At 48.0% G+C, this 24,834-nt stretch overlaps 1 protein-coding gene across 5 annotated transcripts in view; it reads left to right on the top strand.

Moving 5' to 3' along the window:
• TNIK (TRAF2 and NCK interacting kinase) overlaps positions 1-24,834 on the top strand; it is a 164,991-nt gene that overhangs the window by 120,379 nt on the left and 19,778 nt on the right. For 2 of the 5 annotated variants that reach the window (XM_087738403.1, XM_087738406.1), the window contains exons 13-20: positions 5,379-5,489; positions 5,980-6,066; positions 7,225-7,425; positions 11,676-11,840; positions 13,682-13,921; positions 16,255-16,361; positions 19,117-19,280; positions 20,623-20,720. In XM_087738403.1, the coding sequence (XP_087594529.1) occupies positions 5,379-5,489; positions 5,980-6,066; positions 7,225-7,425; positions 11,676-11,840; positions 13,682-13,921; positions 16,255-16,361; positions 19,117-19,280; positions 20,623-20,720 (1,173 nt within the window). The remainder of the gene's footprint in view (positions 1-5,378; positions 5,490-5,979; positions 6,067-7,224; positions 7,426-11,675; positions 11,841-13,681; positions 13,922-16,254; positions 16,362-19,116; positions 19,281-20,622; positions 20,721-24,834) is intronic. The other 3 variants (XM_087738404.1, XM_087738407.1, XM_087738405.1) reach the window with 3 other exon arrangements.

The following is a 24,834-nucleotide window of genomic DNA, read 5'->3' on the forward strand; positions in this document are numbered from 1 at the left end:
ATTTCTGAACCTCTCACAAAATACCTCTCGTTTTAGGGCCTTTTTGGGGAAATCCGCCATCTCCTAATGTTGCTCTAGCAGTAACACCGAATGCATATATAGAAGAGTCAGGTAAGGAAGTCTGCTGGTGGTGTCCTGATGCACCTCATGCTGCCCCCGAGACCTGCTGCCATCCTTAGCGTGCCTCCTTGCATCTGTCGGACACTTGAATCTCCTTTTTCAACAGCTGACCGGTTTCCTTCTTTAAAGCTGAATCTTCTTCCAGGCAGCCAGAGAGATTTAGATTTGCAGCTGTCTTTAATTGCGGTGAAAGTAAAAATCCCCCAGCTAGCTTTGAAACCGGGACTTTCATGGGAGTAGAGTTGCAGCTTTGTTTTCTCTCGTGCAGAAAGTTGGTCTCGTGAATTCAAAATGTACACCAGAACTAACTGAAAAAAAAAAATAAAAATTAGAGAATTAAGGATCACTAAATCAAATAGCACTAGGGAAAATATTTGTGTAATGCAGAAGGGCAAATAGGCTTAAATATATTTTAATTTTTCCCTATATATACAAATATTAGAGATATGTAGTTCCCTAATAAACCCTTCATTTGTTGCTAGCACAGAATGAGCCTTGCTGCACCAGTTTAGCCACCAAAACTCCAGCTGAGCTGTAGGAATAACACATCTCCCGGTCAGGAGCATGAGGGATCCTGCGAGACAAATCTCTGTGCAGACCCCTTGGCAGCAGTGGGCAGATGTAGTCAGGGAGGGGTTTACATAACCTCATTTTTCTGCCACGTTGTGGGGTTTTTTCCTTTCTAGGTATAAAACGAAGGTCAGATCTTTACAGGGAACATACAAGGCAAATCTAAGCATCTTGCTTTTTGCCTGTCAGGTTTCATTCAGTGCAGTTATAGAGCTGAATGTTCAGGGGATAAAAAATTGCTACAGCTTCTTTATATGTTAACCAGCAGAAGACACGTCTACTGGAAGCTCTTATAAAGCAATGCAAAAAAAAATACCAGCAATTAATTGTAGATAAACTTAGGTTAGCTAAAATGGTGGTTGTTATTTTCTTCTGCATATGCAGGTGTCATATAGCTTGTAGGAACATTTTCATTACGATGACAGCCTCCTCGCAGTAATGTGGTACCTGGGGACACTGCAGTGGTCCCAGCAGCAGTCCCGTACCCGTTTCCAAGAAGAGCTGCATTACAGCAGCTCCTGTAGTGCAGGTATGTGCTAAGCCTTATGTGTCTCTAGTTTTTCTTTGGTTAGAAAGCATGTAGAACTCAGTTTCCGAAGCATGAGCCTTTTCCTGCATGGAGCATCCCTTCTTGAGGATCCCGACTAAAAGCTCCTGCGATGGTTCAGAGCATGTCAGATCCCCGTTTGCCATGCTGGGAAGTTCTGACCCAGTTTCTCTACCAGTGGGAAACACCTCTCCGTGCTCCAGTGCTCGGTGTGTCAGGAAAGATGATGTTCCAGCCACAGTCACTCTTTCCCTGGTGGCTCAGATAAATGAGCCTGTCACAACAACGCAACCACCTAGAATATTTGTTTTCATTTGTCACTTGGAATTCCTCTTCCCCTTCTTTGCTGGGTCATGCTCGTGTTTGGAAGCAGCAGCCAAGGTTTCCAGGAGCCTCTTCTTGCAAGTGTTGGTGCCTCTCCGAGCTCGCTGGGGTCACGGGGCAGCTCCAGCTCGCCCCTCGCTCGTAGTCCTAAATGCGTCTGATCTAGCAAAGTGAGCTTGCTCCTTTGAAGTCCTTGTTTCATGCCAGGCCTCCAAGGGCCTTCCCACCAGAGGTTTTGCCTTTGTGTGTCTTCCCTCATCAATATTTAAAACCTGTCATTTCTAGTGCAGCGCAAATAAGATCCCATTCTGGCTTACAAGCAGCTACATATAGCTTTACCTGCAGAGTTATATAAATGTAGTCCTAATTAATTAGCGCTCTTGCCTTGAATGAATAATAGATCTGGATAGTGTAAATACACACAGTAGTTTCAGGCTTGGAGAAACGTGGGAAGTATGCGTTCGCAGTGGGAGAGGGAGGGCAGAAAACAGGGAGAAAAGGAGGCAAATAAAGAGAGATCTTTGAATCTCTCAGGTATTTTTTCCTCCTTTCTACATACGCTTTCCACATGCAGTTTTAAACAGGGTTCCTGTCATCCCGGCGCTGCTTGGCACCGGTGTGAGCAGAGGCAGAGGGGAGATGGATGCATTGCTGGAGGCTTTGCCCACCGCAGTGCCAGGTCCTCTCCAGATGTTTGCCAGCTGCCGAAGCGGGGCCGTACGGGGAAGGCAGCTGAGCGTGCCGGGAGGCTGTGCCGCAGCCGATTCAGCCCCGCCATGCTCAGACGGCGATGCAGTGTTTAGCTGAAGGTGCTCGTAATGCGACCATGACAAATGACTTGCTTATAATGTGACCTGACAAAAACGCTCTTGAGCTGGAGGGAAGCTCTGTACTCTTGGCCTCGATAAATGTATATATTTCATCCTGCTTACAGCCTCAGCCTGAAGAGCCTGGCTGCAGAGGTCCTTTAAGTATGCAGAAGAGCATCAGGCCTGGCTTGAAAGACGACTGTGCCTGGGGGGCCCAGTTCCCAGCTCCTGGGGTTAAATAGGCTTTTTGGTGTGGAAATGGTCCCCTGGAAGGATGGTGGTACACGGCTCCCGCCCTGGCAAAACCACTTTTATCTCCTTCCTTGGAAGGGTTTGGCTTTGTTTGCCTGCCGGATTGGTGATAAAGACCAATCGGGTGATTTTTAGTTAAGAAATAGCTGTGGCATTCAGGGCCTTGCCTCCTGCCAGCCAAACCCAGCCTACACAAGCATTATGTGCTTTATTCAGCAGTGTGCTATTTTAACTAAGAAAACAACATTAAAACCCACCCCAAACGCAGAGTGGTACACACTATGATTGGAAGCTCAGGGTAATGTGTATTCAACCTGTTAGTCAACAGATCCGTGCGTCTGAGTGCACAGGAGCAGTGGCCATCACCAACAGCGCTCATCTAAGGAGGTCAGGGAGCGCTGGCGAAGCCAAGAAATCCCATGTATTACCATTACTGCTGCAGAGTTACCACATCCCGGTGGCGTATCCTCTGCAATTTCTGGTATGGAGTTCAAAAAAATACAAACAGCCCTACGTTCGCGTTGCGCGCAGCGAGGACAGGCGTACGCACAGAGTAACACATGCATCCCCGGCTTACGTGGGCAGTGCGAGTGACTGCGCCTGGCGTGGGACACGCCGGAGTCTGGAGCTGGCAGGTTATTTCAGGTTGGATGCGATTTTCCTTCCCTGAGGCGAGTGGAACAGCACTGATAAGTATGGCTATAGGTGGCACTAAAGCTGTGCTGCGGCTCGAACGTTACGCTGGAGGAAATCGGCAGAATCCCTGTGCGGGGTGGCTGCGGGTGTTACCTGTGGATGAGGGGACAGCAGCAAGACAGGCAGCGGCTCCTCCCTGTATTGAAATGTGGAGGTGTCTTTAAATGTTTGTTAAAATATCTATATATCTATCTATAGATGTATCTAGAGGTATCTATCTATAAAGGTACCTACAGATATTTATCTCTAGGGAGATAGATAGAGATGTATAATAGAATATAGAGTAGAATATAGAATAGATATGTAATAAAAATATAATATCTATAATAGATATCTAATAGAGTAGATATATCTATTAGATAGATATCTATTATAAATACATATATGTTAGAGATGGACCTATTGTATTAGATAGATAGGTATCTATCTATTAGATGTCTGTTACAAATATATATATTAAAGATGGATCTATTGTATTAGATATCTGTTATATATATTAGAGATGGATCTATTGTATTAGGTATCTATTATAGAGATAGATCTATAGAATGTAATATCTATATAATATCTCTATAGATAGATATCTATAATAGGGATAGATATCTATATAGAAGAAATCTAGATAGATATCTATTATAGAGATAGATCTAGAGCATATCTATAATATCGATATAATATCTCTATAGATAGATATGTATAATAGGGATAGATATCTATATAGAAGATATCTATATAGATATCTCTCTATAGATAGATATAGATATCAAATACAGTGCAGGTTTACTGCAGAGCAGCAGTTTAAAGCGGATGCATCTTTGTCTGCGGATAGCTCAGGCAGCTCCTTGGGCAGAGCCGCCGTAGTCAGCCGCCAGCTCCAGCCCTCCACGTGATTTGGCTAACGGACGGCATTGCCAGCCCCTCCGGTGCCTGCCTCCCCACTGCAGTCAGCTCAGCCGCTGTGTGTCAGCAACGGGGAAGAAAAAAAGGGAGAAAAAAGGACCAGGTTTATGCTTCAGCAGGTTGCCTCCCCATTAGGGCTGCACGCATGTCGCTGCACCAGGCGCATGATGGAGTGATGGCAGGCTGCAGAGCCCCGGTAGCCAGTATTGGCATTTGAGTGCCCTCTGCCGATGCGCCGGCTGCGGGGCTGCGGTGCGGAGCAGCCTGCGGCCCCTCTGCTTCATGGCAGAGTATTGCAGCAGTTTGCTGCGAGCCCCTGCTCCCCGGGACAGGAGACCAGGGTGGTTCGGGTAGCTGGAGAAGTTATGTTGGGTTAAAAGCAGGGGGTGCGGGGGCTGCGGGTGTCACCTGGGTGCCCAGCACACCCTGGGTGGCTCACAGCAGGCTGTAGGTCGTCGTCACCCCAGAACGCCCTGGGTTGCTGTTGGCAAAGATGCTATAGAGCCGAAGCAAGCAGGGATGCAACCCCGGAGGCAGAGGGCAGGGGTGGCCTGAGGGCGGCAGGGGCAGCCCCTTCACCCTGCTCATTTTGTGTTTCAAAAAGGAAAAACCCTTGAATTTGGGGTCTTCCGTGTTAGCTTCTGGTCTCGGCAAATGTAAGAAGGACATGTTTCCCTCTCGGTGGGCAGTAGCTCCCCCAGCACCCTCCCTCATCCTCATGGGTGGGTTTGGGGCCGAGACACGAGGTCCTCATAAGTGATGGACTTGTGTGGCTCCTGGGGTGAGACCCCCTGCGTCCGGGGCCTGATTAACCCACCAGCTGGGCACACTGGTAAGTGGGGGCCACGCAATGCCCACGTGGCTTCACCTGCAAGTGGGAGAAGAAATGGGGTTGCCTGCATGGTCCAGTGCTGGCTGGGGGAATGCCGTGAGTTCTCTGTAGCCAGTGCTGGGCACGGGAGCATGTGAGGATGAGGTGGGATCAACAAGCCCCCTCTACCACCCCAAACGGACCTGCCTGCTGGCAGGGCATCTCCTCGGGCAGGCGGGAGCACTGCGGGTCACTGGGTGAGGTGGCTCCCCAAAAACTGTGACAAAAAGGACTTTGAGCTCCCGGGGAGAGGAGTGGGGGTGCTGACCTGTGCCTCCTGCCCCCGCAGCAGCAGAGGCGGGAGAAGGAGCTGCGGAAGCAGCAGGAGCGGGAGCAGCGGCGGCACTACGAGGAGCAGATGCGGCGGGAGGAGGAGCGGCGGCGCGCAGAGCACGAGCAGGTAACCCGGCAGGAGCAGGGCGATCGCCTTCAGTGCAGATTCCTCTTCCTCTAATCAGAGATTTGTCTTGTAAACACTCATATTTTTTGCCACTTGAGAGCAAATTGCTTAATTGTTAACACCGCGTGTGTCGCTTTCCACCGCCGTCATTTATTTCCATGTGGGTCCACTTGCTGGCCCGCAGGTGTGGAGACACTTGATGCAGGTTTTTCCCACCCGCTGGTTCCCAGGGTGGGGTTCTGTGGTGTTCCCAGTTCATGTTTGCCATTTCCTAGTGGTTTTCCCCCTTTACCCTTGGAAGTCCCTTGTAGAGTGATGGATGCCCCAGGCTCTTTGGGCAGGGATGGAGGGTGCCCGGGCTGATTGATCAGTGTCAGCTCTCGGGCGGGATGGATGCGGGTGCCCGCCTCATTCTTCTTCCTCTTGGGAAATACTGTCTCTTTTACCTTCTCTTTCTTTTTCCTTTGATCCTTGCTGCCCATGCCTCCAGGAGTACATCAGGCGACAGTTAGAGGAGGAGCAGAGACAGTTAGAGATCCTGCAGCAGCAGTTGTTGCAGGAGCAAGCGCTACTTCTGGTAAATAGGAGGCCCCAGCCACGCTTGCCGCTTTCTGCCTGTGTCGCGTCCGCATGTGCCCTCGTACACCCACATCCCCCGAGTGACTCCTGCTGTGCCGAGACGTGGGGGACGCCGTGGCCGCGAGCATGCCTCAATTCCCCCGCCGCCGCTTCGGGCTGGGTCCCCTCGCGGTGCACGCCTCTCTCGTTGCATCCCTTCCGCGGCATCGGCATGCTTGTACCTTCCTGAGAGGAGCGGCCCTCTTTGTTGCCGCGTAATTTCGAAGGCTGCTGGCAGCATGTTGGAGCGTGGTCGAGCTGTCGCGTGCCTGCACCCAGCAAACCCACCCTGCCATGTGGGTTTTCATATTCTGAGTGAAGGCTTTTGTTTTAATTTCCTCACAGGAACGCTGTATATTCCCTCTTGTGCTCTTTGCATTCTAGATGTCCTCTTTTTTTAACTTAATTTATTTTTGAGTTTTTTAATGCTGTTAGCTGTTACTCTCACTGTGTTTTCTTTTAATCCACAGGGATTATTCTTTTTCTCTCTTGCTATTAATTTTATTTAGGGAAAAGAAAATCCCTCGCACAAGCCCTGGCCTTTTAAAAAGGCCCTTTCAAAATTATTTGCTCATTAAACCTCACAGAGCTGTAGGGATTCAGAAAGATCATACAGCTGGCTCAGCTGTGCGGCCCTTCCCACGAACAATAAATTCGTCCTACAGAGGACTTGACTTCAGTTGGGTTTTGGCTGACCCGGTGATGTTTGGCACCTCATCAAATTGATGCTTTGTTCTTCCCATCCAGAAAAATCTGGGCGAAGTCAATGGTAACTCATAAGGGAATGTCTGAGCCTTGGGGGGGGTCTCACAGTGTTTCCCTGGCGAGGCAGCGCTGGCACCCCCTGATCCTGACGGACAGGGCAGTTCACCAGCCGCAAAGTGCCAACGCCGGGGTCACAACTCTGAATTTGCTGGCTCTGTCCTCCCAAATGTCTCTCCTCCAGGATGTTTTACAGCTCCGTCCCCAAAGCCTTTCAAATCAATGAACTTTGCCAGAAAACAGCCTTTCAGATACTCAGGCTCAATTTTCCACCCAAACAGATAAATCTGCAGTTTGCAGCCCTGCGTTTACAGGCTGGCCGGGCACCCGTGTCACTGTGTTTTCTTCTGGGTAGGAGTACAAGCGCAAGCAGCTGGAGGAGCAGCGGCAAGCGGAGAGGCTGCAGAGGCAGCTCCAGCAGGAGCGGGACTACCTGGTCTCCCTGCAGCAGCAGCAGCAGCAGCAGCGGCAGGACCAGAGGCCGGCAGAGAAGAAACCCCTCTACCATTACAAAGAAGGGATAAATGCCAGCGAGAAACCAGCATGGGCCAAGGAGGTAGGCAAGAACAAGGAGCGTGGTGGTGCTTGTCTGCATCCGCAGGGCTGGACACGCAGGTTGGTCTGAAATATATACAGCAGATAGCGCTCTGCTGGGTCAGCCTCCAGCAGATGCCACTAGCTGTGCTGGAAACACTCCCAGTTCAATGCAGTGTGTTGGCGTCGGCATGTATGTTTGTGCAAGGAAAGAGGTTTTTCCATGAGGGCATGCAAGGAGGAGGATGGATCCCTCCTGGAGGAGTTCAGCCATAGCTGGGGACTTTTGGGCATGCCAGGAGCTCCTGATGCTCCTTCCTGGCACATCCACAAGTCTGCTGGGGGTCAGGGGCGAACGCCGAGGGTGGTTGTACAGGGTTCCTTGCTGAACGCTAATTCCGTTCCCCATAATCGAACGAGGACCAGACAGCTTTTGCTCCCGTGCTCAGGGCTGTATCTCTTGGGGTTGCTGCTCTTTCATGATTTTCAGGAAGGCAAGCCACATTGCCCATTTTCTTTTTCTCTCCAGCAAAAAGAGGGAATTGTTGTAACAATTGCGAGATCTTGAATATTAATTATTGCCTGACTGAATAGTCTTGAAAAGACGAAGACATGCATTGTCTGCAGTGCGGTTTCAGGATTATGTGCAAACTCTTTCTCCTTAATCTCTTTGTGGTGGCTCCAGTAAGACTGGTGCCCACTCTTGCTATTAATTTTTCTAAAGTTCTTTGTGTTTAGTTGGTTTAATTTTGTAACCCTGCTCCTGGGCAGAAAGATCTTTTAATAACTTGCCTATTCTTCCTCTGCTGCCAAATGTCTGGCACCCTTTAGTCCTGGCAGAGATGTGATGTGCATCCAACACATAGCTGTCTCCTGGTCTTTCCTCTTGACAACCCTCAGCTGCATCCACAATACCCACAAGCATCAAATGCTCAAGAAATTCAATCAGCTATCCGTTGCTAAGCAAAGGCCAATAATACGAACAGTTCAGAGATAGATGTGCATGTCAAAAACTCTTTTCACCTCTTTATACTCCCTTGGGTTTCTCCTTTCCCTTCTGATTTAGTCTTCAGAGTCTTTCGGTGGCGATGTGCCGGACAACATTATTTTCAGAGTTGCAGCATCGTTCTCCAGCCCTTCCAGTGGAAGAAGCGGTTTGGTAGGTGGGTCTGCAGATGAGATGTTCCAGATGTGCTGAGCCGCCTCTGACGGGAGAGGCTTCCACTTCGGTGGTGCCTCTGCAGCTTTCTGCAGAACCACGTCTTGAGAGCAGCAGTTTGATGTACTGCCTTGACACAACACCCTTGGGAGCTTCCCAAAACTACTCCTCTTGCCTCCATCCCCTGTTTTATCTATTGCATAGTCCTGCTTCTAGCACAATTCATCTACTTCGCTGCAAATATTGAAGTACCATCCTTGCTGGCTATACGGATAGACTTGCGCTGATACTTAATCAGCCTACCATGGTTCTTGCTATAGTTTAGCAATTTCCATACCCAGCCTGTGCGTGCTAATTTAACAGAAATACTGAGACTTTGTTTTCCTTTGGGAACAAGGAAGAGACAAGTCTGGTGCTCAGCCTACAATTTCTGGAGGCTCTGCAGAGCTTATTGGGATATTTCCTGAGGATTTTGCATGATGTCCCATGCCGTCCTTGTTTTTATGCTCCTTGATAGGTCTCAAGTCTTCTCTCTGAGGAGCTTGATCACCACAGCTGAGTTCTCCTTGTGCCATGCCCCTCTCTGCTTTTCATACCTCTCCTTTATACACTTATTTTCCCACCGCACACATGGTGACTCCCAGACCCTGCAGATGTGGGGCAAAGCATAAAGGTGAGGCTGTGGCCACTCTTGTCGCGGTTGTGTCCCTGCAGCCCCTCGTCAAGGGACTGGCCTGTTGGTGAAGACGAAGCTCTGGGTTAGGAACCAGGCTGTACTGCCTCTTTCATAGCTTCCCTGGAGCCAGTCAAGGATTTCTCTTTTTTATGCTAAGCAAAACAGTCTGATCAAATAGTCCTACCAACAGGCATGGATGCACATCTCCATCTGCTGTCCCTTCTACTCATCTTCTTGGGAGTGAAGGGTTATGCCAGGGGAAGTTAGCCTGGGATGTAGCTTGGGTGCTGTCCCAGACCTGCCCTGTTTGCCCAGGCACATCTCTTCTTAGAATCAAGGACTAGCTGGGCCTTTTCGGACATCATGTTGGGACCCTCTGACGATCCAGCCAGGGACGTGGCATTAGCACTCTAAGCAGCAGTACTGTAATTAGCAGCTCTCTCCATTACTGGCTCTTCTGTTATGGACCAGGATTTGCTAAACAAAGTGATGCAGATAGCCAGGTCTAACTTCTCAGTGACAAAGAAGCTTGGTCAGCTGAAGGATGGGTTTGGGCAGGTCTATGCCGTATGCGACCATGTATAAAGGAGGGGATGGGTTTAATCGGACATTTTCCATGCGGTGGCCAGGCCCTGCAGTGCTTTCCTGCAGCTCCGAGCTTCCCAGGGGCTCGGGGCTCAGCTGTGCGTCATGAGCCGTGCTGCAGCAGCCAACGCGCACGTCAGCTCCTCCTTCAGTCCCCGTGGCTTTTATCCTTCTCTCACTTTGAAGTGATGTATAAAAACATTAGCAGCCTTCCACTGGGACCTGCACAGAAGCTGCTAGGGATGTTTCCCATTTGAGGGGAACCTTGAGTTCAATTAGAGATGGCTGGAACCGGAGCAATGATGAATTCCTGCAGGGTTTTGCTGCTTTTTCCCCCCTCTCTGCTTAATGGTGGAGTCAGCAAGGCTCTATGAAGTACAGCTGGAGAGTGCCAAGAGCATCCTCTGCTGTGCTGGTGCAACAAAATGCTAGCAAGGAGATGCTGGCAGTGGGAAAACCAAGTGCTTTTCTCCTTCCCGGTACACAGACATCCCCGTTTCATCACTCTCCTGCCTTCTCCTCCACACAAGCTTTGAAGTCCTCCGTAATCAGCTGCGCATTACGGCTTGGCAGCGTGCCGGAGAGCGCCTGCAAACAGCCAGAGGACTCGGCGGCAGCACCGTCTCTGCTTGCTGTTCGTGCCAAGGCTTGGCTGATAAGGAGATGTACTGGACCGGGCCTGCAACCCAGCGCTCGTGCTGCTGCTCCCTTGTTCAGGGGGAGTTTTCCTTCCCGCCCTGCTCTCCTTCCCATCCTTGCGTCCGCTCCTGTGGGCATTGCTGAACCGAGCTGTGCACGGCCTTTGCTAGCTGGCGGGCAGCGCCTGGCGAAGTTGTGACGCCCTCTTGGGACACAGCAGTGGCCCAGGTGGTCCCTCATGAACTAGAAAGGAAAGAGTCCATAACACGAAATCGCTTACCCAAATTTTACTCTGACTCCTGCTCAGTATCTGAAAGAGGAAAAGATTCATTTTTATTAATGTAATGATTCTTTAGTTTCATGAGTATTTATTTACTTAAGCAAGAGCTGTGGTTCTTTCCAAGCGGACCTGTTTTAAGGATTGCCTTTTAACTTGACGTTGTAGATGGTGGAATCAAGACATGCTAAGGGTATTTAACACGTTAATGATATGTCAATTAAAATATACGTCAGATCTTGAGGTATCAGAAATTCTGCACAGCATATGCTGCATGAATATCAATGCATACAGTCTAACTGCAGGAGCACCCAGATCGCACGTATGCCTGGGCTAGCCGAAACCACTGTATTTTGATCAAGGGTAACTGAAAGCAGTGGGCTTTGCGTTTATTTCTCTATCAGCAGTAGAGGTTTTTCCCCTTCTGTACATGACAAGGTGCCAGACTCGCTAAACCTAGATCAAAGCCAGCCATTTTCTGGCTGCCATGTTTATTCTTTTATTCAGATCAAACAAAAGCACTCCTCGTGGTGTTTATAGTAGTGAAGGAAAAGGATCCCCTTGCTTAAAGATATATTTGAGAAGAAGCAAGAGCTTCTCAGGAGTCATCTTCTAGAAACACCTCTCTGAGGCATGTTGCCTTTTCTTTATTTTTCCATTTCATATTCAGAAATTAATTAGGCGCATAAATACAAATAGTCCTTTCGGTGTCTTTAAAATGCATTTGTTGCACAATCTGCTGGGTAACTTGGATTCCATGATCATACAATATATATGATATACCTAAAGAGAAAAGAGCTTTCTATATATCTCTCTCTCCATATATATATATATATATATATGTGTGTGTGTGTGTGTGTGTGTGTGCAGACCCTGGTTTTCAATTGGAAATGGCCTTTTCTGGGGCGTTCACCCACTGTCCCCATCTCACCACAGGTGGAGGAGCGCTCCCGGCTCAATCGCCAGAGCTCGCCGGCCATGCCCCATAAGGTGGCCAACAGGATTTCTGACCCCAACCTGCCTCCTCGGTCGGAGTCTTTCAGCATTAGCGGTGTGCAGCCGGCCCGGACCCCACCCCTGCTCCGACCCGTGGACCCGCAGGTAATGGTGCTTCCCCTGGCAGGCTCACCTACCGGAGCCAGGATGCTGGGGGTGCTGGTAAGGTAACAAGAAAAAGAGCGGATTAGAGGGAAATAGTGTCTTGCTCCCTGGTTTCTCAGCCTTAAGCATATTCGTGAGTAAGAGCAGCATCTACATTCATGAGTGGATTCCTCTTGTCACCTCCATGTGTTAGAAACATCACGCTGGTTTATACCTTCCTTTGAAGCATCACGTACTGGTTACTGCCAGAAACAAACTGGAGGACTGAGAGGAACCGCTGGTCTGGTCCAGTGCCGCAGTTGCTCTGTTCCTCTTTGGACCTGGTTTATGTAAAGGTCTAAAAAAAAAACCACAGCGCCTGGTACAAAAGACCCGGGACGCTTTGATGCTGAGGATCATCAGAAAGAGGTTTTGCTTTCTTTGCTGCTTTAATTCAAGGTTTTGTTTTGGTTTTCCATTGAGTTGACATCAGTCACAAACACATCTGGAGAGGGCATAGATCACCATGACCATCTAAAAATTCCTCCCAGCCACGAGGTCTGTAAGTACTCGGCCACCAAGAGCTCTGCACCGAGTGTCAGTGCTGGCTCTGGTCCAGCCCCTGGAAGTGCTCCCGCAGATCCGCAGACTCCAGCGGGGATTTCAGAGGGAAGTACAAAGCCTTTGCTCCATGTCCACGTGGGCTTTCTATGGGGAAATGTGCCAACTAAGTGCCATCCACGTGTGGTATGGGCACCTGTAGGTCAGCAGCACAATGCCAGCTTTAAACAAAATACATGCAGGAAAGCCCTTAAACAGCTCTTTTTCCCCAATGTACATGGTCTATACACATTGGGAAGTGGGTAAAACTCCACTTCACTGTAATCTGTCTGATTGACCAAATACTTTTCAGTGACCTTTTTGACGACCTGTATTGTCAACACCTGCAAAGACTTTTGTTTGGCAGTAAAATACTAATGAAAAGGTTGTTTGGAACCCAGAGACCCATGTAATTGTATGCATACAGACGCATATTCACATGATACGTGTACATGTGTGCATAGACGTGTATGTAGAAATGTCAAATAAAAGTTACAACCCCACTGTATCAAAGAAGTGCAGCTTCACAGGGTCCTGGGAAGAAGCTCTGATTTCACAAACTCTAACTTTGTGAATTTCTCCAATTTCCCAAAACAGATGTCAGTATTCCTTTCACTCGTAACCCTTAGATCTATAGGGTTGATCCATGGGATAGGGGCTCCATAGACCTATAGAAACTCATGCCTCAAGATATTTTTTTTTAAGCCATCTATGCCTCAGAATTCCTGACGATTTTTTTTAATTAATTATTATTTATTATCGTTTCCTTCTTTTTTTCATTTTTAACAAGGAAAATCCATGCCAAACCTCATTAGCAGAACCTTGGAGGTGCAGGCGTAGGAGCTGGAAATCCGGCCAGCGGCAGGCAGAGCCTGGGGCGGGCACGGCGCGTGCGGGAGCTGGCAGGAGGGAGCCTGCCCCTGCTCCTGGGGTGGTACCCACGGGGCTGTCGGCACGAGCCGCATCACCCTGCGCACGCAGGAGCGGTCAGGACCGAAGCGTGACGCTGCCTGATTTTAAAAGGCTGAGCTGCGCGAGCGTGATTTTTAGTAGATCTTGCGTTGAAGCGCTAGAAGTCAGAAGTTCCTGAAACCAAGGCAGTGCTGATCTCAAACCGAGGGGGCTTTTTAGTGCATCCGAAGTGCTAATCAAATTTTTTTTTTTTAAATCAAATTTTTAAATATATTTTTTTTATTCTTTTTTTTTTTTTTTTTTTTTTTTTCCATTTTGTACTGATAGTTCTGTTTTGACTTGGTGCTTAGATTCCACATCTGGTCACTGTGAAATCCCAAGGAAGCTCCTTGTCTGGGTCTCAGTCACTGCATGAACAGCCTGCAAAGGGACTGGCTGGGTTTCAGGAGGTTCTGACGGTGACCTCTCACCGCACTGAGATGCCAAGGCAGAACTCGGACCCCACCTCAGAAAACCCTCCTCTGCCCCCTCGCATTGAAAAGTTTGACCGAAGTTCTTGGTTACGGCAGGAGGAAGACATTCCACCAAAGGTAACACTATCGCTCCTCACTTTCAGCACGTCAAAGAGGCAATCCCGGAGCTCAGTCCCCGCGGGACGGTGCTGTGCTCAGCACCCCTGGCAAAGCAGAGCGGGCAGGACCGAGCCCACCCCCGTGGCTCCGCGGCGGGTACCAACCTGCCGGGGGGCTGCATTTCCCGAGGCAGGTTTTGCACGAGATGCTGGGAGCCGCTCTCGGGTGAACACACAGGGCTGCAAAATAGTGTTACCCTCCAGCAAGGACAGTTCTCGAGCCCAGACAGAGGCCAAAGCAAATTAATTTCTCCTTTCCCTAGGATAAAAAACAACCTTCTGTTTAAATAGAATTATAGGAACATAAAATTTGTCATACTCAATAAGACGGGTCCTTTTTAGTCCGGTACCGTGCCTCCAGTTGCAATCAATATTTGATGGAAGACTTGTAAAGGCTCCAGCAGCTTTATACCTTCATTGACATTTTGGCAGCGTGTGGCAGTACCTCTTTAATTAAGACTCTTCTGGACGAATATTTCGATCACGTTGTTTATACGCCTTCATTTTGGAAGAATTATAACTTGACCATTAAGAAGGTTCTTACAGTGAATCAGCGCTCAGCCTGGGAGGATTTTTACAGAGAAAAAAATGATTACAAATTGATTAGTGACAGTGAGGCAGTATTTGTCGCTGATTGAGAGGCAGTATTTCTATGTATAAACAAAGTAAATGACTTGCCTTTTTAAGAGCAAAACAGCCGCTACGAGGTAAGCCTCCCTGTGCAAGCAATCTACGGTGGCATGTCACATATATAAATAATAATTCTATTTCTGCTACCACCAAGTGATAAGAGACGTTGGTGCTTACTTAAGAGGAAAAGCAAGCCAACTGCTCCTGGAGTTGTTCGTGTGCTTCGCTCCTCAGTAGTGCAGAAGGGTGGCTGCCTGGTTTTAACCCAATTTTGAGAAATCCCTTGCAATTTAAGTTTGGCTTTTGCCTTGAGTCCTTTGAGAAGGGCATCTCTTAACTGCGGTGATGTGCTACGCGGTGAGACCATGGCACCTGCTCCTGGGTAAAAAGCTGTTTTCCAGCACGATGGAGTATTTTCCCCCTCGACTGAGGGAACACGAGCTGTGGAAGGGAGATCACATTTCAGGCCGTCATGTCGGCAGTAATACCCACGAGGAGTCCGACCACGTTTTACTGCCTGAAGTGGGTTTGATGTGTCTGTAAGCGGGAACGAAAGGACTGCCCCGTGAGGCAGGGCCAGCTGTCTCTGTGGTCCGGGGTCTTGTTTCTGCCAGTGCTTACGGCTGGATGCTTCAGAGGAAGGTAAAAAAATCCCCAAGTCCCAACTGCAGAGTACCCTACCTGGAGGGGAGATTGCTTTTTAATGAGACAAGCTGTAGCTAGCGATGCCGCAGAATATAAAGCTCTCACTCTCTCTAAATCTCTTTATCTTCCCTAACATAACTGCATGTTTATTCTCAAAAAAAAAAAAAAAAAGCCTAATCCTTTTTTTGTAATCCTACCAAGCCCTTGGCCTCTCTGTTATCTGGTGCAAGGCATTGCATGGTGAGTATCTCGTGCCTTTCCACGCCAGCCTGCACTCCCGGGGGATGAGACCACTGCACCTGCGGCCGCGTGGCGATGCCCGTGCTCCCACGGGACGAGGCCGGGCTGCGGGGTTACCCGCCGTAGCACCTGTAGGCTGCCGCTGGCTTTGGGTTTCTGCTGGCGGTGTTGGTGGTGAGCCGTCGTGCCTGCAGCGGGGTTTTGGTAGCGGCATCTGAAGCTCAACAAAGGTCATAGAGTTTGATTGCAAGTGTTAGGTGGTTCAGTCTGGATCTTTCCACTGTCAATCCTCTTGTTTGTCCACCAGTCAACACCTTCTCCCTGCTGGTGCATGTTGTATCTGAACTAGAGATGCTAAAAACTCCACCGTGGCTGCTGAAATGCACTTTTGTCTGAATTTTACCTTATAAAATACTTTTCTGGGGTTTGTTGGATTTAGATTATATATGTGTGTGTGCATACATTCAGCTTTTGAAAAAGTGAATGCCCTGTTTGATGGTAGCCAGGCTGTTCTGTGTGCTGCTCGGGGCTCCTCTGCCGGGAGCTCCCTGACCGCACCTTTGCAGCTCGTTTCTGTCTCACACTCAGGTGATTCCTTCTGAAAGCCAAGACCTCTGTGTTTTTCAATTGCTATAAATATTGCATATCTCTCAGTGGGAAATCAATTGTAAGTCAAGTCTTCAGGCAGTGCTGAAAGGTGATCTCTCAGATGTGCCACCGGCCGCCTGACGTGCTGGGGCAGACTTGGTGACAGCAAGTATCTCCCTTCCTTTCCAGGTGCCTCAACGAACCACTTCCATATCCCCTGCTCTGGCAAGGAAGAACTCCCCAGGGAATGGCAGCGCCCTGGGGCCCCGGCTGGGCTCCCAGCCCATTCGGGCAAGGTACGGACATCGAGGGGGACGGGCAGGAGTGATCCCAGGGTGCTACTGCCTGCGCTCCTGGCGTTGCCCAGCTGGGGAGCCCGAAAATGGGCTGGGGGTTAGCCCTGCTTTTGCTCGCTGGTAACAACACGAGATTTGCAATGCTTCTCTTGTCGCTGGGATGAACTCGTTTTGCATTCGTTAGTATTCTGTAATGACAGCAAAGGCCATGAGCGCTTGGATCCCTGGACATTTTGCTCCCTGGGCTGAATACGTTCCTGGACGTTGCAGGGTTTGGAGGGGGATGCTGCATCTGCTGCTGTGGGGTCAAACAGGAATTTGGGCGCTCCCTTTAGTGGAATTAGGTTCTGGTTTTCCCAGTGTCACCTCTTGCCTATAAGGGGGTCCATGTAAGCCAGTGGGGAGATCTCAGTGATACATACCATACATTTCCTACTGTCAGAGCAGCTTTTCACAGATAATGACCAAGGAATGTGCCGGGGGTCAGACACTGATACAGCTTGGTGAGATCTTCCTTAGATGTAGATCAAGGATTAAATTCCTTTAAGCTTCCTAGCACTAGGGCCTTTAGCTTAGGCAGATTGAGCTCTCCGGCACAGCGGTGTGCAGGGCGCGCTCGTAGCACCCTGAGGAAGGATGCTGCACTGCATCTGCCATCTGCCGTGCCAGAGCTATCCATGGGCATGTTTAAAACAAGCAGGGAAGCTGGCGGGCTCTACTCAGAGGCGGATGGAAAAAACGTGGCTTAGTTGTGCGAGAGCTTGTCTCTGGTTTGCAGAGGCTCGTGGGCAGATCTAGAAACTCAGACAGGCAAATCTCAGGGTAAATACGTGTTCCACGCAGCCTTGCCTTCCGTGGTAGAGCTCCTTGGTTTCTTCTTTTGCCTTGTCCTTTTAGGGTGAGGTCAGAAAGCGAACACTGGGATGTTCGTAGCCATGTGCTGTCACCAGTTTTCAGCATACGCCTTTCTTTCCAGCTCAGTGCCCCAACCATGCATCAGCAAACTTGTGTACAGCGGGCAGCAGCTTCAAGTAGCTGGCAGGGGTAGCAGAAGGAGCAGGAATCTTTATTGTTGTTTTTTAAATTAGACAAAAAGCATGCATATCATGGTTAGTTCCTCTTTATTGCTCAAGGCTGAAGCATTTTGAGTTCTTGAAAATGTTGTTCTTTTATTTAGCTGTTGCTTGAAGGACAATTTGAAATGCAGAGGGGTATTGGACTGCATGGTCCTAGTAAGTGATAGTATTGAAAATAAAAAGGATAATGGGAGTCTGTGGGATTCAAGTTGAAGGTTGCCCAGTGTCACCTTCAGCCTTCTGGTCCCACTCCTGGTCAGTACAGGTAAATTTATTAGTACTATTTTATTCAAATACATTTCATGAATTAATTTAGCTAAGGACATGTCAGCTGTACAGCATGAGCTGGAGCCCTTCAGTTTGATGAAAACTGGAAATGATTAGGATGCTACCATGTCCATTAAACTAAGTATTCGGTGAAATGGTTTCACATTTCATTTCCCTCACAGTACTGTAGCATTTCTCCAATTTTCCTTTTTAACCACCTCTCCTATTAGTTCTTGATTCTTCCCGTGCATAAATGTAAATATGATTAAAATATGCTTTCTTTTATTTGTTACGCTATTGTAACAAATGAGGGGATGTTCCCTTGCACACAGAAAGTTACTGTCTTGCTCTCATCATTTTAATACCCGCCTGCGTCAATGCAAGACAGCACTAGGCGGTGGTTTCTGATGATAGCAATGCCAAGCAGTGTCCAAACGATTCTGCCAACAACCCCATTACAGCAACGGGCCTTTGCGCAATTGGCACCATTGGGGTCGTTCTCCGAGGGACGCGGCCTGCGCGCTCTGCACACCTTGTGCTTCGCATGCACGCCCTCCAATTGCAATTGCACTATGTCATCTGGCAGTACTACCACATCATTTTTATATACGCAAGGTCCTAATTAGACTTGATGGAGAAAGCTTTCTATACATTTTTGACAGGACTTTGAATAATAAGATCACTTAACAGGAATACTGTATAAAACCAAATTGCATAACTCTGCATTGAACATGTCTTCTGATGTCGTATCAGTGCCAAATAAGAATTAATTTCCTAAAGGCTTCTGATACTTTGAGAGATATTAGTCACTCTTTGTGTATCGAGGACGCTTTTTATTCTAGATGTATGTATGTTCACAAGGGTGAAAGAAATCAAGGAAAAGTGGATATCTTATGCAAGTTTAAAGTGAAGCCATGAAAATTGGGAAGTGTGATTAAGTGGCAAAAGTGATCTGCAGCCTTGCTGCAAACTTGAGATCCTTTCTTCGCTGAAATATTTCTTTCTCTGTCTAACAGCGATTTGCAGATTCCTGCTTTTATGATGAATATTGGTGGTTAATTCAGATAACTCCAGCATTGCACATCTACAGGCTGAAGGGGAGTTTTGAGCAAAGAATCTTTTAATTTTTGCCGAATTTGGCAAAATAAGAGTAGAAAGCTGCTCTAACCAGTTTTTCATCATGGTTGTGGTTGGCCTCCATAAAGATGTTGAGTGCCTAATTCAGCTCCCATGGATTCAGCGGGGCTTGCAGGCTCAGTAGCTTCAGAAGAGAAGACCCCAGCCCTGTCTTCTCCGGCAGAGGAGGTGTCTCCTCCCCTTCCGACCGTCCCTGTCACTGTGGGAAGGATCTGGAGCCCCGGAGGTGCCTGCAGCACCATCCGACGGTGCCCCTCTGTTTTGTGCTCCCGCAGCAACCCGGACCTGAGGCGGACGGAGCCCATCGTGGAGAGCCCGCTGCAGAGGACCAGCAGCGGCAGCTCCTCCAGCTCCAGCACTCCCAGCTCCCAGCCCAGCTCCCAGGGCGGGTCCCAGCCCGGCTCCCAGGCTGGCTCCAGCGAGCGCAACAGAGTCAGAGGTAAGGTTCTCGAAAACATCCCTCAGCACCGGGCGTGCTTTCTGAGGCTTGTTTGATATGCAGGAAGGGCAAGAGGCCTGTGATCTCAGATACGTTTTTTAAAGAATTAAAAAGTCAAAGGATTCATCATTTCTGACATACTTGTGTGACCAGCTAGCCTCCTTGCAAACAGAGATGCCGACGCTCCCTTTTGCCTGGATGCTGGTGTAGGATGCCCATGGCAGTGTGCGCTGCTCCCGCACTCTACTGAAGCGTCGCAGTGCCGAGTGACTTACACAAAAGGAGATGGGGGTTATGCTGTAGGGTAAAAAAAAAAAAAATAGCAGCATGCTTCCTATCTTCATTGACCCAAGCTCGCTTCTGTGATGCTTTCTTTGGGATTGTGTTTCACTTTGGGTGGGTATCTCTTTTTTCCTTTTTTCCCCCCGAGCTTCATCTTTGTGCAAAGCCTGAGATGGGAGCAGAGGAGTGAATTAGCCCGTAAGAAGCTTTCTCTAAAATGCGTTCACCAGGCAGCCGTGCATACGCTGGGTTTATGTTGCTAGCCGAATTGTTTCCTCTCATCTTAGAGCCACTCTTAAAGATATTCCATTCCCCCGTTTAATCGCCGTAGGAGTTGCTAAAGCACATAGAGCCCATACATCTGCATTTCTGGCACAGCCCCGCAGTATAAATCCCCAGGGCTGAAGCACATTAAAACAAATGCTGCCTCCATGCTCTGAATTTTTTATGACTTGGCCATAAGATGACGTGTCTGTTGTTTAAATCATCACTTCTCTAGGTAGTCAATAAAAGCAGTTTATCACCAATTGTCCTTTTTGGTTTGCTTTTGTATTTACTAATGAGGAATCCTGTGACAAATAATGTCCTAGCAATGTCAGATGCTGCAGAGCTTTTAATTTATCACATGCCCTGCTCTTTTGCAGTGGATTTGTTTCTTTAGTAGAAAAAAGGGCAGTCACACTGCGAGAAGGCTGTCGGTGGAGGCTGGGCTGGATTATGGTTTCTGTCGCTCTGTTGGAGGGACACTCCATGCAGTCAAGTAGAGAGGAGCAGGAGGATTTTTTGAGACAACAGAAGCAAAACATAGTTAAACTTTATTAGTTGGACAAAAGTTACCTATTTACAGGGTATCCAGTCCTGAGCCTGGGATGTTCTCGTCTGTTTTCACCACTGTCTTCCTGCGCTTCATGGGCAAATAGCTGGGGAAGGGGCTGCCAGTGCCGCGGCACAAGGGGAGGACGATGAAGCCCCCCACACCCACCTGTCCCAGGCGATGGGATGCAGCAATGGCTTTCAGCAGCGTTTTAATTCCCGCTCTCCCCGCTTGCCTTTCTCCCAGGGAATGCCAAGCCCGAAGGCTCCCCTGTGCTCTCCCACGAGCCCGCCAAGGTAAAGCAGGAAGACAACAGGGACGTGACGCGACCGAGCCGACCCGCTGTGAGTCTGAAATTATTTCCCGTGGGAATGTTGCCAGCCGGCTTGGCCACGTTTCCCTTCGGTGCAGTAGCACAACCGCGGGGACCCCAAAAAAGAGGCTAGTACCATTGCTCCTCCAGCAGAGAGACTGGAAAGCAGTGGTATGGCGAGAGCCCATGGGAGATTTGAATGCTTAAGAGAGTGCATGAGTTTTTATCAGGAGCCCAAGTCTAGAGGAAAGCACTTAAGCCTGTGTTTTCACGTGAAGCAGATGCTTAAGGGCTTTGCTAGCTTGGGCACGGTGGTTGCCGATGGCACATTGTTGTGTTCCGTGCTGCATGTCCCCCCGCAGCAGCCCGGCGGAGGGATGCTCTGCTCGGGAAGGCTGGCGACCGGCCCCCGACAGCCTTCACAGCTTAAAACCAAACCTGGTAGTGGTTTCTGTACACTCCCGTTTTATGATTCTGAGCAAAATCTCAACCGAAGTGTTTCCTCCTGGTGTAATGCTGTTGACGTTTGTATTTTAAAACTGCAGAGTCAGACTAATAACAAAATGAATTTCCACTGCTTCTCTTTTTTAATGTGTATTAATGTTTTGTTGATGTTGGTTTTTTTCTCTACACTCCACAGCGTTGAGCTAACAATTCTAATTTTATTTCTAACCTGCTTGCCCTTCCTCTGGCTTTTTCCTGTCCCGATCTGTTTCCTCTGATGCTGATTATTCTTCCTTTACCCACAGAGCTATAAGAAAGCTATAGATGAGGTTAGTGATATCTTTTCTCAGTGGGTCATGCCTATGCAAGGTTGACTAGTTAGCGCTTAATATCGAACCGGGTTTTCTTGGTGCTGACATTGAAAAAGGTGGCGATGCAATTTTGGGTCAGATGGGAGACCGAACGATTGCGTTTCGGCGCAGGGAGCCTGCCCACGGGGAGGGGAGCGGTGCTGCCGGTGCGTTCTGCTCAGCCGTGGGCTGCCCGAAACCCGCTGGCCAGACCGCTTGCATGGAGGCCGTGGCAAGAAGCAGCCAACTTTCACACACGGAGCAAAGGGTGCTGCCGTCGTTCGGTGTATTTGAAAGAGCAAGAGTGGAGGTTTCTCGTGCTGGCGGAGGTGGTCCAGGCAGCCTGCACCACTCACCACATTCTGCTCCCAGCTACAGCCCCCGGCCGCCCACTGATTTCAGTGGGGCCATCGAGCGTTATTTCAATTGCATTTTAAGCCTAATAATTTGAACGAAAGCGCTTGGCAAATAAAGGAAAACAGAGCAGTGGAATACAGTGGGTAATTCATTCTTATGGACCAGACCATCAGCCGTAAAGCCAGAGTCAGCAGAGCCCTCGTGGATGTTGATGGGCAATGCTAGTCTTCATCCATCCTCTTAAAAAAGTGAGAATCCTGAATTACACCTTTTTCACCATTTTAAAAGTGTGCGCATCTGCCGATGGTGAGTGTTTAAACGTTCATGGGAAGAGACCGAACGTTCCCGACTGAGCATCTGACTTGCCTCACACACGCATTGCGGCGCACTCGCTGCGCACGCTGGTAACTGCGGGGCTGCAATGGAAAGCACCGGCATCAGCAGCCTCTCCTGCAGCCTCGTTCCTCTAAAGATAGAAGATATGAAAGAAGGAAGATGTGCTGGTTAGTTAACTTGTTCTCTTGGATAAAACATGAGCAATGCATTTTGTTTAATGAGGTGCTTTGTTAAGAAAAAAGCACATAAATCAGTGTCTAAATAGAGGCAGCGTGTGTGTGCTAAATTCAGGTTCAATGAGCTATGTGATTTTTGGAAACCAATCTGACTTGATTCCAGCAAATATTAAATCTCAAGAAGTCTTTGTAATTAAAAGTAATTAAAGAGCACTGATACTGCTAACTTATGTATTGTGTCACCCTCAGTAATAACATTTCAAACACATGTGGAACTACAGAGCGCTTTCTTTCTAGTTGTCAGATTGTTTTTGGTCCAAGAGCAACTCAGTGAAGCCGTTTAATCCTACAAAGTGCTCATTACTTAGAGAAAATGATAGCATCAAAGAATTAACCATCCCGAGGCAAAGCTTTAACTAGGAAATAGGAGTTATCTGATGATATTGTCTGGGAGCATTATTACTGTTATAACTTCCAAATTAGTTATTAAAAACTAATTAAGCTGATTTTTAAAATACTTGACTATCTTCTAGTGATGACCAAAGAAGGCTGATAGGGTGCCTTGAAGCACATTAGGCATGGAAGGTGCAAAAAAGAAGTAATTTTCAGAGTCCATCGCTGTGATAGAGAAGGGTTTAGTGCTAGTCCTGTGCTGCAGGAATTTCAGCTGCAATTTTAAGAGGCTCTTATGCGGTCGTAAAGTCCTTTTCAAAGTTGAGAAAGCTCTAATCCAACTCAAAGGCAAGTGCTCAATAAAGAGCGTATTTTATACTCTAAATGGAAAGCATTGTTAAGCTGTTCAAATTTTCATTGATTCTTATTTAGGAAAAGAAACAATCGTATCATAGAAGCTGCTGCAGCGCTAATTAAAATAATTTGCTGTCATGACTGCAGATTTGATGGCGTTTCAATCACAAACATGTTGGCATTGAAAGTAAACTCTTGTAAAACCACATTCTCTCTTTAACCCTGGTAAAGAGCCTTTCTTCAAAGGTACAGAGAGCGTTTGGATTTGGAGAGGGACATACAATACCCATCGCAGGGATTGATCTTTTTGTTAAAAAATAGCTTTCTTTGGTATACAGATATTTAGGGGTCTGACGCAAAGCCCTCTGATGCCCGTGGGCGTCTCTGGCTGTACGTCAGAGGGCAGGCAGGGCAGACCTGGGAGCAGAATGTGCGGCTGTCCACCGGTGGGAGCCCGCCGGGAGGTGTGGGTCACCAATAACCAAAGTACCAATTGCTTGCAAAATATTCCTGCTTCACGATTAAAAAAATAAACTGGGTTTGCATCTCAGCCATAGAAGTTTTCCATCGTTTTCTCCATGTGTCGACGGGATAGATTTTAAGAGCTCCCTTTGCAACCATAATTAATATTGCCGTAGTCGCCCTGCTGGAACGGTAAACTGGAAATGCAGTAAATGAGAGTATGGCCGTAAGACAATTGTGGAATTTAGTCTTTTTCAATGAGTTTCTTTCTCCCTAATCCTTTATCTCTGACCGAATGCACTGATGCCTACCTCGGTCACTAATATAGGGAGAAATGGTAAGACTGATGATTGCGATGCCTTGTTCGTCATGTGCATGTCTTGTGCAACAGAGTTCTCTAACCCATTCTAATTCGAGCTCTCATGCTTTTCTGCCCTACTGCTTCCCCCTGCATTGCTATAAAAGCATGTAAGATAACAAAAAGTCTCTTTTCTACACGGTGCCTGCCATGTTCCTTGTTTTGAAATAGCAGTGTCTATTTTATATGACTGTCGGGTCTGAGGCCTCATCAAAGTCATGGTAAACTGAAAAATTATTACTAGGCTTTGGGACTGCTCCTATCTTTTTTCTTGTTTCCAGGCTTTTTTTTTTTTTTCCCCTTAGCTTGTAGGCTGCCACATTTCACATAAAGTGCTTAATGGGTCCCGCTGAGGGATTTTTTGTTTTGTTTTGGGCTTTTTTTTTTTTTTTTGATCGTGTGGCTGACTCAGAGCTGTGACTCCAAAGTCTGGCTGAGCCGGGCGCGTCTCCTCGTGCTCCTCACCGCCTCTCGGCAGCCGCCCGACGGCCCAGACTGACCACGGAAGCAGCTCTTGATGTGGGGGTTGCACCACTCCATGGGAGATGCTGTCATTGCTTCCTTCCCAGATGCATTTATTACAGAATAAATACAATTACGGGGTCTCTTTGAGAAGTTTGAAAGAAGAGAAAACCCTGCAGGAGAAATTCTCCGAGCCAATCTTTGAAATGATGTTGTTTTCCAGTTTACTATGATGGTGACTGAACTTCACCTTTTCCAACAAATATAATTTTGTTGTCTATATACATATAAGTGTGTGTATATATATGCACATACACGTTCCAAACAGAAAAAGAAGAGGTTGGCTATTGATTTTTCAGTGAGCATAAATCAGTTTTGTTTTGTTTAATAAATGCTACATGCTACAAACATTGTCTTACATTCGTCTCATGTTTGTAACGACTCTGTAAAGCT

Source organism: Nipponia nippon, unplaced genomic scaffold, assembly GCF_047370975.1.
Source record: "Nipponia nippon isolate SJK-2023a ecotype South Korea unplaced genomic scaffold, ASM4737097v1 scaffold_7, whole genome shotgun sequence".
NCBI lineage: Eukaryota > Metazoa > Chordata > Aves > Pelecaniformes > Threskiornithidae > Nipponia > Nipponia nippon.